This window comes from Strongylocentrotus purpuratus, unplaced genomic scaffold (assembly GCF_000002235.5).
Source record: "Strongylocentrotus purpuratus isolate Spur 01 unplaced genomic scaffold, Spur_5.0 spur5_scaffold_5, whole genome shotgun sequence".
Lineage (NCBI taxonomy): Eukaryota > Metazoa > Echinodermata > Echinoidea > Camarodonta > Strongylocentrotidae > Strongylocentrotus > Strongylocentrotus purpuratus.
This window is the reverse complement of record NW_022145611.1, coordinates 37,119,693-37,136,285: the sequence shown is the minus strand read 5'-3', so window position 1 is coordinate 37,136,285 and position 16,593 is coordinate 37,119,693. Positions and strand designations below refer to the sequence as shown.

General features: G+C 36.6%; 1 protein-coding gene across 1 annotated transcript; it reads right to left on the bottom strand.

Annotated features, from left to right (window-relative positions):
* Window positions 1-8,216: 8,216 nt before the first annotated feature.
* On the bottom strand, window positions 8,217-16,593 carry LOC115919075 (lysocardiolipin acyltransferase 1-like; the record flags this gene model as incomplete). The annotated part of the gene is given in 6 exon segments (XM_030999102.1): window positions 8,217-9,198; window positions 10,419-10,550; window positions 12,204-12,335; window positions 12,839-13,027; window positions 15,660-15,669; window positions 16,430-16,593. Coding segments are annotated over 6 exon segments (1,130 nt in total), but the record flags the coding sequence as incomplete, so codon positions are not given.

Sequence of the window (16,593 nt, the reverse complement as noted above, 5' to 3'; positions counted from 1 at the left end):
AATTATTTTAAAAATCACCTATGAACAGTAAATTGTTATAGATCTACATCGTATTCCAAATCACTTGGTATCATTTTGTGTGTGTATGTGTTCACGCTTCGGATGAACAAGTTAAGAGAGTGCAAAAATCGACTTGCGCCAGATAATCACTTGTTGTGATGTTTGAATAAAATAATTGGGCTTTGGGTATTAATTCGGTCTTTGCAGATCCAAATAACATCCCTAACAAAATATTAATCATGCCACACAATCATATCAAATATCAAATATCAAAGAAAATTTTGTGCGCGCGCGTGTGTGTTTGTGTGTGTTTGTGACTTTGGTTCTGCAAAAACTGATGCATCTCATTTTGATACATTCAATTCATTCTCTCACTTTAACTTTTGCACAAGTCGATTTTTGCCCTCTCGCAAACAATGCCTCCTGTTAAAGGCCAAGCGTGATAACGTACCAAACCAAAACGATTTCAAAACATGTTAACCTTTCGTTTATAGCTGACTTTTAAAATAAATGACAATTTTCTGAGTGTAATTTTTTTTTGTATTACTCATAATGGTATGGCACAGAGGAGTTTAATTCAGCTAGGCGGGAAATATTTTAAAATAATGAAGATTGGGTTATATATGGGATGCAAAGGTTTGGGGTGGGTCCTTGCTGACATCTATCGGGGAGGACGTTGAAGGGGAGGCGGGTATGGTGAATGAGATGGTTTAGGGCTTTTCATTGTTTGTTTCTATAACTACCGGGGAGTTTATACCAAGGAGCCATCTCAAGTGAATCGGGAAATTTACCGGGGGGGGGGGGGTACTCACATATTCGGACACACGTTGGTGTGCCGCCCGAAAAACACCCGAAAATTGTGGGAAATGGGTCTGTTCGAGAAAAATTACCCCAAATGACCCCTAATAATGGGTAGGGGTTTCGAGGCTTGAGCGGCACACCCCCGTCCAAACCAAATCAGAGTATTCCCCTCCCCCGGGGATGGGGATTTAAAGAGAGTGAAAATTGCGATGCAAATTTAGTATAGCTGACATCAGTAATTGTACATAGCTGCGGCCGGCAGCGTTAGCCACAAAGCCATACTATATGTCCCGTCTCCCCACTTGCCCATAATATAATCTTTTAATAAGTTTTAGTTTTCTTGTATTATTCCCTCTTTATACAGCGACATCCTATCAATTATCCCGTTTTTCAGTCTGTATATAACTTTTTAACATGCAAATAATAATGAGCAGGGTTTAACTTGTCATATAAAATGGATCTATAACTTGCCTGACGAGGGAATCCAAATATATAGGATCTTTCACATTCAATCTATTGAAAGCACCCCCGTATATTCAAAGAAAATAGAAGATAAATATCGGACATCCCCAAATTCCCAAAAGGTTGCAAATTTGCAATTTGTAAATACACCGATGCTGGTTTGCATTCCCCGAGAAGAATAATAGTGGTAAACAAATTCACGCGAGCTTGGACACATAGCTCCATTCAGTAACAGTTATGCATCTATTTATTCTGACAGGAAATCTCCGAGGATGCCTGTTTCAAGAGTCATAAAATCAAGCCTGGCTACCGAACCACGAATTAATACTGTTTCTTGTCCTAAAATCGGTGGTCTCTATAAGGAGCATTCGCCATTCTCTTCCTTTCTTTCTCTTTTATAAATATAGTTTTTTTGTATGGGGGTCCGGGTTCCGCGGATGGGGGAGGGGGGCTTCAGCCCCTCCCCCTCCCCCCCCCCCCCCCCCGACAGTCCGAAACGCCTAGAGGCAATACAGCGCAATTGGTTTACCAGCCTCTACGTGTATCATGGCTTCATTCATCATTGAGTAAACATGATAACACCAACATTTGGTCCGATCGAAGAAGTGGAGCTGTCACACTAAATCCCAAACACGTTCTCGGTCTGAACTCTGAACGTGGTTGTTCTTGTGGGGATTAACAACAAACGACTGGATGGGAAGTCTACCTCAGTGACGTTTTAGCCCTACCGTATGGCCATAATGTGGTACAGATTAATAGCGATATCGATGACATCCTAGGGTTAGCTTTCCGCTTGAATGCATAACGCGCGGCAACTCGAATCAGAGCGCGCTGAAATGATCAAATTATGCTGGAGATCCCGCGGATGGGGAGGAATAACAAAATTACGTGTGTTATTTTTTAACACAATGAAATAGAAATATTGTAACGAAGTTTCATGTACCCTAGCTGTGTATTATATTATTATAGCTTCAATCATTTTTCTTACAACAGGAATGTTTCAACGTTATTGAAAACCCCAAAGTCTTCTTTATAGACTTTATGATTAATTGGTGATTTTTAATGATATATATCTTCATCATAAAAATAATGAGAAATTTGTTGGCTCCATATGCATGCAGAAATTCAACGATCTCGAACGTTTTGGGTAATCAATGATTGAAAAAGAAATTTGGACATATCGATCTCTACACCGTTCTAAAAATGTGGTACTTTTATTTTTGTGGGGGTGGGTGTGTCTGTTATTTAGGTTCCACCCCCCCCCCCCCCACTCCACCTGAAATGATTGTTATTTTATATAGGCCTACAAATTGTCCAAAAGCCACCAATTGCAATAAAAGGAAAAAGAAAACTGTCCAGAAAACCACAGATCGTAAACATTGATCGAGTTATTAACCTTATCTACGGGCAAATGCTCAACTGAGCTATAGGCCTATGTGGTCTGCCTTGGCACAGGCAGACATTTTTTGCCAATACAGTATTTATTTGCAATTTCAGATTTTAAGGTAATGACGGACTCAGGCTATAAACCAAAATTTGGTTTTAAATCATTTGGGCACTGAGCAAGAACACACTCAAGTCCCTGAACTAAGAGGAACATCTCTCACAACACAATTCTGCTTTGACAAATTGGGGCGCGTTCATGCTTGATTTTGACGGCCAGAATCAGGCATCTGTTACGCGTTTAGTTTAAAACACGCTTGCGTTCATGCTCACTTTTGTAGAATCACCGAAAAACGGCGATCACGATCGCCGATCGTAAACTCACAAAAAGATGCGTTTACAATTTTTAAACGCGTTTAAATGGGGTCAACGCACTGACCTCTGGTGGGTCTACGTAGCATGCGCACACAGGTTTGCGAATCCAGCTGAAGGCCACCCAAGGAGAATTGCCTGGAGAAGTGAGCATGAACAGTGCACCGTGGAACTGCGATTACGATGAGCGTTACAAATCGCTCATTCTGCCTTCAAAATCAAGCATGAACGCGCCCTTGGACGTGTCTTGCAGACCCATTCACTTTTGTTACCATTGTGTGAGCCATATTGACACCACAATGGAGCGATTGTTCGTATAATCCAGTGCACCAATGCCGCAAAGTAGTAGCCATTGCAGATTCATTGTATGAGCAAAAGAATGAAACTGATTAAATTTTTATTCTTGTAAATATGATGGTATAAAGGATCCTGATTCATGTTTTACACGTATTCATTTTTATACATGTAAAAAGATGTTTTTTAATTTATTGTAGATTGCTAATAGGTTGGAACTTGGAAATATCTGAAAATCCCTCTAAACAAACTTGATACACAACTGTAGTCACACAGTGAAATGAGAGAATTATGCATGAAGTCAAATAATCCATATAAATATATTTTAATGTGATATTCATAACACAAATATCAAACAATCAAACATCTCAGGAAAGGAAGAAAGATAACTTCATAGTGAGTATGAACAACTAGCTAATACAACAGAGAAAAAGTTCTTTGAATTTGTTTTCCTAATTTTTTTTTATCATTTCAAGACTTCAGTAATATCCCACCATACATCCAGATCTAAAAATGAGGCATTATAGTGTCAAAAAGAACAAGAAGAACCTTAAATCTGTCACAAATAGGTAACCATAAAACTTCATGAATACCAAGAAAGTGTAGTAACAATGAAATGTTGAATGCTGACATGCGTTATGAATCAGATTTTTAAAGATTATGAGAAGATTAAAGCTTTTAAGAAGATTTACTCATAATATTAGATATCATCCTCATTGCTGGTGACTAGAGTTTGAATTTGAAACCAGTTTTTACGAAAGAAATGTTTCCGAAAGCAAACCAAAAAATGTGCACATAGGAGATCATACATGGCATATGGCTGGATCATCTGGATGTTACATAACTAGCTCATGTTAATCATCATGAACAAAATAACTCCTGAAAATCTGGGTCCCAGGTATTCACAAAAACATCTGTACACGAAAACATCAGCTTATACACAAGTAGAATAGAGCCTAAGAGATTGTTATCAAAGTCTCAAATCTGATACATAAAAACCTTATATCACCCAATTTTAAGACAATTTCCAGACCTAAAGATTAAATCATTTGCAATTGATGATAACAAAATGAAAAGCTTTGTATGTTAAATGTGGTTCAAATGACCCCCCAAAATCAAACATTTTGGCATAAGTTTGTGAAAAGTTCTCAACCAAAGATCAAGAAAAAACTCACTATAATACTGTATGTCATACAAGGAAATGGACTATGCCTGCAATTAAGAATGCAACTACCAATTCCTCTGCTAATTTGTAAGTTTATTGCACATCCTTGCTGCTACAATCTGGCATATTGGTTCAAATTGCATCATCCCTATTCAACAAACACCATATTCTTTTCTTACATAAAAAGATTTCAGCGTTAATCTGTTCCTGGTTCTGGAAGAGGAAAATGATGTATAGCTGAGATAAGCAATGCTTCATGAAAGAAATTGGCATAGTAAATGGCTATTCATAGCACCAAAAAGAATCACATCTCTAGTAAGAATTACATTTCTACATGTAATACTCATCTATGTATGCTTCTATGTTTCTATGCTTCTATGCATGGTCAATTCCATCTACACAAGACCTATGTTTCTATATGTAAATAAATGCTTTTATCTTCTACAGTTTATAACTTCCATTACCACTGGCATCTCCAAAAGAACTACCATATGTTTCTTCAAATGAATGTACATTTGAGTTTTTATGGCTCTTGGTTTCTTTGGTTAAATGCATGTGCTTGTTAGCTCCTGAAGTCGTAAAGAGCATTGATATTATTGATTACCTTCTACACGTCTAAACAGTAACATTAGGGACTTTTCCATTTGCGTGGGCGTGTGACTTCCTTTTAAGGCACTGGCAGTCACGTGTGACATCCTTTTAAGCACTGGCAGTGCCTTAAAAGGATGTCATACGTTGCAGTCCACGTTTTCGTCGTTCAAATCAAAAAGTCCCTATTGTTAAAGGCTACAGAACCCTCTCTTTGAGATTGGATATCTACAAGCAAACCTTAAACAATTAGAACAAATCATTAGGAAAACAACCCACAACAAACTTGCATCAAAATGAGCATGAAATAGAAATGCAACAACATGAACAATACACCTTGAGTTGTGCACAGAACACTAACAGTTTCATTAGTTTCGAAATAAAAAGTAAACAAGTTCTTTATATCTGAAGTAGGGTATTAAAATCACTTCGTTTTCAAGAGCCCTTCTAACATTAACGTTGATATGCATTGCACCAAAACATTACTGTCTGAAATGGAATACACATGAAGAGCATCTGTTAAAATATCTAACACATGTACAAACACATCATTAATTGTTATTTCACTATTAATAGTCTTCTTTGTTTTAATTTGACACCTCGAGCTGCAAATAATAGTACATATTTACTTCAAAACATCAACCTGAACCAACAAATCAGATTTATTTCATTAATATATCTTCACAATAAAAGACAACCTTCGCAGATGAGAGTTTGATTTATAGTACTGAACAGGTGTTCTGCAACTACTGCTTTGTAAATTATTTCAGTAGGTTGTCACATTAATGATTACATGATACAGTTGTTTCATCAAACCAGCAATTAATGATTCTGGCAGGACATTCAATGTTGTACTTTTATTTTCTTTGGTAAGGAACAGGGGATCAATTTATGCTTACTAGTGCGTAATCTTGAAATCATACTTTGTACATGAAAATCATTTTGCATATCACTAAATCCAAACTTCTGACTCTGCGAAAGACGTAAAAGTCTTAATGTGTTATTTTGTTAAAGAGGATGCATATATATCACACTCTCAGGAGTAATCAACCAGTTTACCAAATCATTATCACATTCCGTTACAGGTACATCAAACCATATCACTACCACTATTAGTTACATTTAACTATTCACAATGCACTGTACATACAAACACCAAACATAATGCTTAAACTGATTAAAGATGCGAAAATTATAAAAAAAATACTAAAAATTGTAAAAAATATAACTGGAGGTTAAATGAAGTTTTCTTAATGAGATGTATATCTTTGGTTGTGACCTTGTATAAAAGAAAAAATTAACAATTTAAATTTCATGCAAACCATGCAGCAGAAATATGATAATTAATAATCATAAAATCAACCAACATTTCAAAGGGTAAAATAATAAAATGTACCCAAAACAAAGGCACAATACTGAATATACTCAGCATCTGCAACATAATACATGTTTTAGGTAATAAATAACCCGTATTTAAAGCTCTCAATCAATGAATCAAGGTAATCTTTACATGTTTCAAGAAACAATGCTTTAGTCAGTAGCTTTGTAAAATAAAGGTGCATGAAAGACCAAATCTTTTTAACACAGGGACACATCTGGCCAATCACCATTCGTCTTTCCCACTGGCGTACCTATGGGGGGGGGCAGGGGGGCAGAGTGCCCCCCCCCCCCCTGACGGGCTCCAGGGGAAAAAAAGAAAAAGGGGAAAGAAAAGAAAAGAAAGGAAAGGAAAGAAAAAGAAAAAAGGAAAAGGGAAGAAAAAAGGAAAGAAAAAAGGAAGAAGAAGAGAAAAGGAAGAAAAAGGGAAAAGAAAAGGAAAGGAATAAAATGGGGAAATTTAAAAAAAAAAAAAAAGACCATGGCCGTACGCACCAGGGGGGGGGGGGGGCAGTTGACCCCAGATATTTTGAAAACGTACAGTTTTTTTCCTGAAAATGTAGTGTAGGCCTATACCAAATCCTTCAATTCTACTTTTGAAAATGCAAAAGTACCCTCATGACCAGTTCGGTCGCTCGAACTCCCTTCACTCCTTTTGCTTTTGAGATTTTTCGAAAACTTTTAACGCATCTTTCCCCCTCCCCCACCAGAAAACTATTCCGCATACGGCCCTGAAAAATTAAAACAAATGAAAATAGGAAAATATAAGTGATATAACAAATTCGAAACTCCTTGCTGGCGCGAACTGCTTGCTAGCCTATTTTGTATTAAATGTTTTCACTTGCTCGTCCCCCTAAAAAAAGAAAAGGATTATTATTGCCTAGAATACAATTGTGCCTGCCCCTACGGGCCCCGACCTGCAACCATGGCAACAATAACACACAATATACGTACTAAATGTTACTAAAAGAGACTAATTTATTTTTCTCGCTCGCTACACTCGCTCGCGAATAAAATGAATAGACATTGCTTTGGAAACAATTGTGCCCACCCTTGACTTGCAACAATATCATTAAAATAGAAATAACACCGCTTTTAATAATCACGTCCCTGACATGGAACAATGAACCCAAGTTTTATGTACCATATTTTCCCTATAAAAGAGAAGTGATTTTTTTTTCGCGCGCTACGCTCGCTAGCTCGTGGAATTATGTGCCCACCACTAACCTGCTACAATATCATTAAAAAGAGAAATGTAGGGGGTTGCCTGCCCGCCAAAATGGGATTGACATTGCCTTAAACACGATTGTGCCAGCCACCTACCTGCAACAATGAAACAAATTTGATATAGCAATTTATTGAGAGAAAGATGTATTTTCGCTCGCTAGCTAAAATGGGTATAAAATCACCCTAAACACAATATTGTTCCCGCGCCCTGCATGGGACAATTGAACCAAGTTTAAGTGGCAATTATTAAAAAAGAAGTGATTTTTTTCTTGCTCGCTACACTCGTTTGCAAAAAAAATGAAATTAACGTCACTAACAAGTGAATGTTCCCACCCCCAACAATACCAGTTTATATACCAAACATTACTTAAAGATTTTTTTTTTGCTCGCTCGCTCGCCAGAAGTGAAAATTAGCATCGCCTTTTTTGTTTGTTTCGGTCGCTTGCCCCCCCCTGACGGAGTACCCCAGGTACGCCACTGGTCTTTCCCCTATCTATAATCTTATGAATCAGGATAGGCATTCATCAGTGTCCAAATAACAATGTTGAGAGCATGCCTGCCTCAATTGGCCAGATCTCGGATAATTGAAAGTTAATTGTTAACACCATTAGACCAGATGCGGGTGTTTATTACAGGTCCAAGGTTTCTATTTGACACAGCATTCTGCTATTAAACTACATGATCTTATTTCATTATGAAATAATTTTTGCTCTTTGTGAACACCAGCACATTGTGGAACATGATGTGAAAACAAAAATGTAGATGACAGTATATGAATCAATACATTAATATTAGTTTTAATAACTATATAAATTGATAAGTAACAATAAACAATTCCCATTACACCTCCACTTTGTCAACCAAGCAGTGTATTCCTTGTAATATATTTCCCTAATTATCAAAAAAGTATAATGTTTTGTGCAACCACCTTCCAGACTTTGTGCTGTCAATGTTTCCCATCATTTTAAATGATTCTCTCTGGATGTAAACGTGAATAATCTGTACCCACACCCTCCATACAGTTTACTATGAAGACTTATCTGCTGGCTGCATCCATCCCACATGCCAGTAATATGCATCAATGGCCAGTTTCTCCACACCTCCATAAAACACTGAAGTACCAGTGAAGAATAACCCAACGGCAAGCATATGCCACCAAGCAATGGACGTGTAAACCAACAAACAAACCATGAACAGTATGAATAAGATCCAATAGATCAAAGCAACAAAGAGAGTCCTGTACATCCCGGGAACAATCTTACCATCCAACCCGTCCCCTGTCGAGTTCCCGGAGACAAATTTTTTGTCTCCTGTGTAGTACCCCCTGAGTTCTACCTCCTTCTCTTTCCATCTCTCCACACACCATTCTTCATAGTCTGTATCTTGTGGTAAGGAACTGATGTCATAGCGCTTCACATGGTAATGGACCTCGTTGGGTAGCTTGGCCTTGAAGATATCTAGCTCTCCACCTACCGGTATCCTGTCAGGATAGGCCACGGTCACATCGTAGATGGCATCCACGGCTTGACCTGTCCAAAGAGAAAAGTGTCTAGAGCATGAAAAGACTTATGAGGACTGAGGAAACAACTTATACACCCTTTAAGATGCCCTACTAGACAATACATCTACTCAAAAATATTTTAACTAAAGAAAGGGGGAAAAAAACTTATACTGAAAATTCCAATGTTGGCACAAGAATTAAATAAAATTAAGTAATCTTCCTATGTAACATGATACATCTCATTTCATAAAATATGGTCAAATTTGGACTGTTCATCTGATGCACAATGATAAGTTTATGGACCATTCTAATTTCAGCAAACTCTACATAGTATTGTTGTATCTTGGATGAAATTCTTAGTCCTTTATATAAACGTACATCAAACAAATTAGATTGGAATCTGGTACAAATACCAGTAACTAGAACAGACAGATATGTCATGTTACTGATATTCCTGCACTTGAAAGGATTACAAACAATCCAGTATTTCCTTGATTGATGGCTCTGTATCAATATGTTATTAAGCCATTTTCATCAAGGCAGAACATTTTTGGGGAAAAAGTAGATATGTAAAGCTAACTGCAAACTGCTAAAGCATGATCAAGATTACAACGTCACAAATAAAGTAACTCATCAATCTAGACCTGTAATATTGCATCGATTCTTCTTTATAATTTTTTTTCACTTTTATTTAAAGGTAATACAAAGTTTTGGGAAATTTTGAAAATTGAGTGGATAGTGATTCTTTACAATTTTGATATATTTGGATGCCCCTGTGGATGTGTTATAAGTACTAGAAAATTTAGCTCCTCAAACACTTCTGCTTTCGAGAAAAATTGAATATCAAAATTTACCGGGAGCACTGGTAAATTTTGATAAATTTCAAATAGCACCTTCGACCGAACAATGGTAGCTGCGACCAGGAAAATCTCAGAATATGTAGTTGTGATATATAATTTCCAAACGGAATAGCTTATCGGTCGATTTTAGTCAGGAAACATTGTTTTATAGCTTAATTAATATCTTGACCTTGACAGGGAGCTATACAACATGAAGAGTTAACTATTTACAATTTCATAACTTTAGACTTGATTTCAACCGCGACAGCAATCACTAAATATTGTAGGATCTCATATGCGTCTAATATGTTCATTTGAACCAAATTCATGACCCCATACCAAAAGTTTGTATAACCTTTAACTTTGCAATTATTATTACTATTTTTGGGGGGAGGAAGTTAATACTCACGTTTCCTAAGATGATCCATGATGTGTTTGAAGCCTGTTGTTCGGGGATGAAGAACATATTCATACTTTGGTACATTATTTTTAGTTGCATAGGAGTCACTCTTATCCTTACTGTGATCAGTGTAGTCAGTTCCTGTAAGATTGAATTAAAATATGTATTCCATGAATAATCTTAGTTGCCAACATGACTGGTAGATCTAGAAGGAGTCTACAGTCAATTACAATGCAAGGGCAAACTTTTTAATGAAAAAACAAATCAAACTGGGGAAAATATTCACCTACATGTAAATATGACTCAATCAATTTTATTGGAATCAATAGACTACTTTGAAGTCTACTAATATTAGCTTTCTAATGGGTACCTTAGAACTCTGGTAAATAGTGATGCATAGACTTTCAATTTTGATCAAAAGTTTAAGAAGTTGAATCATAATATAGTATTAATGACTGCTTTGAGAGAAATAGTTGTTTTTATATGCTCAAGGGAAGGTTAGAATTGTGCTATTGCCCGAGGCGTGCCGAGGGCAATAGCCCAATTGTAACCTTCCCGAGAGCGTATAAAAACAACTATTTCTCGAATATTAAAGCAGTCATTAATACTTTTATATGCCAAAAAAAAAAAGAGTCAACTCATGACACCACCTTGGCCTTTATCTAGTTTATCTGCACGGTTGTTTTTTAAGAGTGTATCTTTGAGAGTAGACTAAAAAATAAAAAATAAAAAATAAAAAACTTTTGTCGAAGATGGGATTCGATCTCTTGCGCACCAAAGATGATGTGACTAAAGTCACCGCCTTAGACCGCTCGGCCATCGCGCACTGACACCAATACTAGCAGTTTTCTATAACGTATAGATTAAAATGGATTGGAAACGGCTTCGCGTGCTGGAAACTTCGCGGCAGCTCCATTAAACGGGCCCTTCTTTTACTTTTGCAATGCATTGGCACGAACTTAGATCAAGATCTATCGGCAGATGTTGTTTTTGGAAGTTTATTTTCGTCTTCATGTCAACAATGCAAGATAAAATTGTCGGTAAGATCGATCGAGATTCAATTGTATTGAAATTACCGACTAATTCATCGCACACGTACGGTATCCTCGATCGCTCAGACCATTTTTCAACATGTCAACCTATGGGTATTTCACCAAGACTGAACTATTTTCCCGGTAACCATGGTTACTGGGATTTTAGAACTATTTTTTAGAACTATTACAAGGGTTTGGAATTTTACCGGGAATTTCAGGAATAGTTGAAGTTTATGAATGCAATTTCGACCAATCAGATGGCTGGATTTCTTAAGTGAGGTATATAATTATGACTATTAATTACATTCAAATATACTTAATCACACCTTGTATAATTAAGTATTATTATTCTGGCTTTAGCTGAGCTATAGAGAATTTAAAAAATTAAAGAATTGTATCATACCAAGCATCCAAGTCACAAGATAATGCATTTTATCTACAGTTGTCTCTCTCTACCTAGGTGTATTGAATGGGTTTGGATGTACCTAGTGGGTACAATGATAGCAGCTGGATGAGCTTCATGTAAAACCATGATTATTCTTTACATATTGGAAGAAAAAAAACTTTTAAATACAAAAAACTTTGGGGATTTCTCATGTGTTTTGTACTCACAAGTTGTCTTCAAGCAAAAACAGCCAACAATAACTAAGATTATTTAGATTTTTCTGGTTATAAAGTAAACATGGACATTTTTTGTTATTAACTCTTCCAGAATTTGAGGCAGTGGAAATAAAATATAGGAGAATAAATATCAACCAACCTTCTGGGAAGATGAGGTACTGAACATTGTATTGTATATCACAGAAGTAGTCTAACATCATAGTCATCCAGGCCTTGTCTTGTTCCCAGCGTCTCCTCAAGAAGACATAAGAAGCTATCTGCATCGCCCAGCCTGAATGCAAAGAAACAATTTGACGAAAAGCTGCACATCAACCCTAATCCAAGAAGAGTATCAGTTTCAGAGGAAAATCATGTGTTTTTGTTACCTTTTGCCAATTTACTGAACTGGCGAAGTACCCAAACCAGCAAATACAAGACTTTGCTCTATTTGACTCATTAAAAGATATTCAATTCATCTCCAGCCCCGATGTTTGAAATCCGATTATGAATAGTCAATTTGTACAAATGTTGGATCCCCACGATACAACACGGTCAATAACCTACAACCAAAATTCAATTCTGGACCCTAAACCTAACAAAACCCCTATGTAATGTAAAACCTTGCATAAAACCCACAACAGCAGCCTTAATCTTTACTCTATGGCCCGAATTTACAATGGTGCATCTTATCCCATATTGATTTCACTTTATTGGGTGGTCAATAACACATTTATATTTTGAGGAAATACATCCAAAGTGAATATTGCCCAAACATTTGTGGGGTTACTACCATACCTGGTCCAGGTACAAATTTGAGTTCATTCTTGAGGATGATTTTCTCTGATCGTACAGAGCTGAGAGAGAAGAGAGGAATCCAGAAGAACATCCAATCCAGTCTCGTCCGATGATTCATGATGATGACGCTCGTCTCAGACTTATTCAGTTTGTCACCACTCACTCTGCATTTCACTCCAAAAAATATTTCTGAGGAGAAAAAGGTCAAAATTATGCTCTCCATTTTTATTGAAAATAACAGATTCAATCAAATATAAAAGTAAAACTGTTCAAATATTTGTTGGCAAAACCACTGACATGGCAAATTTCAAAAATTATTTGTCCAGTTAGACAAAAGACAAAGAAGAAAGAAATACATCAGTTTACACTGCATTGTGTGTGTTAGAATCATAATCAGCTAGTAAGAAGTAAGCAAGAATTTGTTGCAGTCCTGCCATAATACAGTATATTTGAAATTGACATTATTTCAAAATTATCTGACATAACAGGCTACAACATAAACTAGATGGAATTTTGACTGCGTGCAGTCGAAAATGATGCCTCCGCCATAGAGCAATTTAAACAAGTTTGGAGTTTAAATCTCCAGTGGTTCTTGAGATATCATGATTACAATCTCAATGTATGGAATTTCATAAGTTGACCTCTGTGACCCTTGACCTTTGACCTACGTGCTCCAAAATCTAATCAGATTGTCTTCCTATGGTGATACACACTATCATTAAGTTTGAAGTTTAAATCTCCAGTGGATCTTGAGATATTATGATATGGTGATACATACTATCATTAAGTTTGAAGTGAAAATTCTCCAGTGGTTCTTGAGATATCGCGATAACGATCTCAATGTATGGAATTTCATAAGTTGACCTCTGTGACCCTTGACCTTTGACCTACGTGCTCCAAAATCTAATCAGATTGTCTTCCTATGGTGATACACACTATCATTAAGTTTCAAGTTTAAATCTCCAGTGGTTCTTGAGATATTATGATAACAATCTCAATGTATGGAATTTCATAAGTTGACCTCTGTGACCCTTGACCTTTGACCTACGTGCTCCAAAATCTAATCAGATCGTCTTCCTATGGTGATACATACTATCCTTAAGTTTGAAGTTTTTACATCTCCAGTGGTTCTTGAGATATCATGATCACAATCTCAATGTATGGAATTTCATAAGTTGACCTCTATGACCCTTGACCTTTGACCTACGTGCTCCAAAATGTAATCAGATTGTTTTCCTATAGTGATACACACTATCACTAAGTTTGAAGTTTAAATCTCCAGTGGTTCTTGAGATATCATGATAACAATCATGATAACAATATGTTCATTCAGGGCCCCATGGAAGACCACTACTTGCTGGTGAATGGGCTACCCTGTCAAAAGATCAGAAATAAATAAATAAATAAATAAATCTCAATGTATGGAATTTCATAAGTTGACCTCTGTGACCCTTGACCTTTGACATACGTGCTCCAAAATCTAATCAGATCGTCTTCCTATGGTGATACATACTATCCTTAAGTTTGAAGTTTAAATCTCAAATGGTTCTTGAGATATCGCGCTAACAAACTCAATACAAGGAATTTCATAAGTTGACCTCTGTGACCTGTGACCTTTGACCTACGTACTCCAAAATCTAATCAGATCGTCTTCCTATGGTGATAAATACTATTCCCGAGTCTTAAGTTTAAATCTTAAATGGTTCTTGAGATATTGTGATAACGGTCAAACGGGACGGACGTACGGACGGACAACCCGAAAACATGATACCTCCGGCACCACCTTCGGTGGCGGAGGCATAAAAATCTTGTCTTGATTTTGCACAGGACTAGTAATGAATCATCTTCGTACATAATTTGTGTATTCAGTGAAGGAATTATAATCAAATCTCCTTTAACTGTAAGGGACTACGCTCTGTCTAACTACTGTGCCTGAATTGTGTACCGGTATGCATCAGTATTATACCTTTTTCTAACTGGCCTGTTAGATGCATCTGATGAAACAGCCAGTATGAAAGCAACAGAGGAGAAAAAGGCAATTAAATAGCTGATGAAAAGAAGAGAAATAGGCGATTAAATTCTCCTGCTCAAGAGCAGGAGAAAATCTCATTCTATCGGTGTGACACCGATGAAACGGCCAGTATGAAAGCGTTCGGGAGAAAAAGGCGATTAAAACAGTGATTAAAATGGTCAAAGGTCGCAGTGTATGCGCGCTTTATCGTAACCAGCTGTGTTTGTTGACTTATGGTTGAACATGCTACATGCCAGCTAGATGGAGCGCGGGCTTAATAATTACGCAATAATTCTTCACTACCGGCACGGGCTCGCCACAGCGAGTAAATTTCACCGGCAGTATGAAAGCAACAGGGAGAAAACGGCGGTTTCACCTTTGTTTTTAATACATAAGGAAAATTCAATCAGTATTTTCATCGGTGTGACTCCGATAGAAGCCAGTTTGAAAGCAGTATTAGCCTCATTCGTTAACAAAATCTGCTGCTTTATCAGCATACAGTCTATTTGTATCTGGGATATACAAAGGATGCAGTGCACATGAATAGTAGTGAAGTGACATTGAATCTTCTTCAAATTATTACAGATTACATGAAATAATTGGAACTATATTTCTTATCATCACACATATAATATACTTGATCTGTGGAAACTACATGAATGGATGTAATAATTACACAAATTGATCCTTTTCCTGACTGGATCTAGGTCTTTATTTAGGAGAAAATGTACTGAGCCTATATTCCACTCATTCCGTAAGTCATGTCTACATTCAAAAGATAAAATAAAAGATCATTCAAAGAAAACTCACCTAACAGTAGCTGTAGTTTTCCATAAAGTCATGAGCATGAAACAAAAACAAAAAAAGTTCTGAGTGTGAATACATGTATACATACCGGTACATATTTGCCAGAAGTTAGAATTTGTTACAAAATACTGGAGACATCTTTCAGTTTTATGATATACAGGCACTGGAGATATTTCAATTTTTCTTATATACCTAATAGGTATACATGTACCGGTAGATAACAGATTGATGAATACTATGACTCTGCACTAATTTTTTTTCTCTCTCTCTCTTTCCCTCTCCCCCAAGAAATAAGTACTTAAGTTTGTATACAGACATACGGTAGTAGCAACTTGCAATCTAAAATTTTAGTAAATTGGTTTACAGCTCATAAGTGACAATCAAATAAATATCATATACCCTCATCACTAAGAAAAAATAATGGCAACAACCTTGATTCCTAGAATTGATATCTTTACAAACATAACCCACCATTCTCAAAAATAAAAAAATATACAACTACTTTAAAACATACATATTTCTAAGTACTGTAGCAAATTTTTTTTGTTTTGTTATGTGATCATTAACTAATACTGTTACAAAGGTACTATTAGAGTGAGAAGGGAAGTTTCCTATTTCTATTACCCAAAAAAGTGTTTTTCTCAATGTGTGGACATTTTTTATGCTTTAGAGGCATGAATTGTATTTACTGTGACCGTGCAGGTTTTGGATGTAAATCGGTAATGTATGGAAGATAGTGATGATGGACTTGCCCAGTTAATGAGCGCACTTACCACAGGTAATGTTAACCACAAGGCCATGAGATTATCATTGATGTACCTGAATGCAAGAGGCCTGATGAACATGAGAGGTATTAAAGGTCCCATCATCAACATGGAACCAAAGAAAGCCGTAAACCACAGGAGGGTCATGAAGATAAAGCCTCCAAAGCGATTAT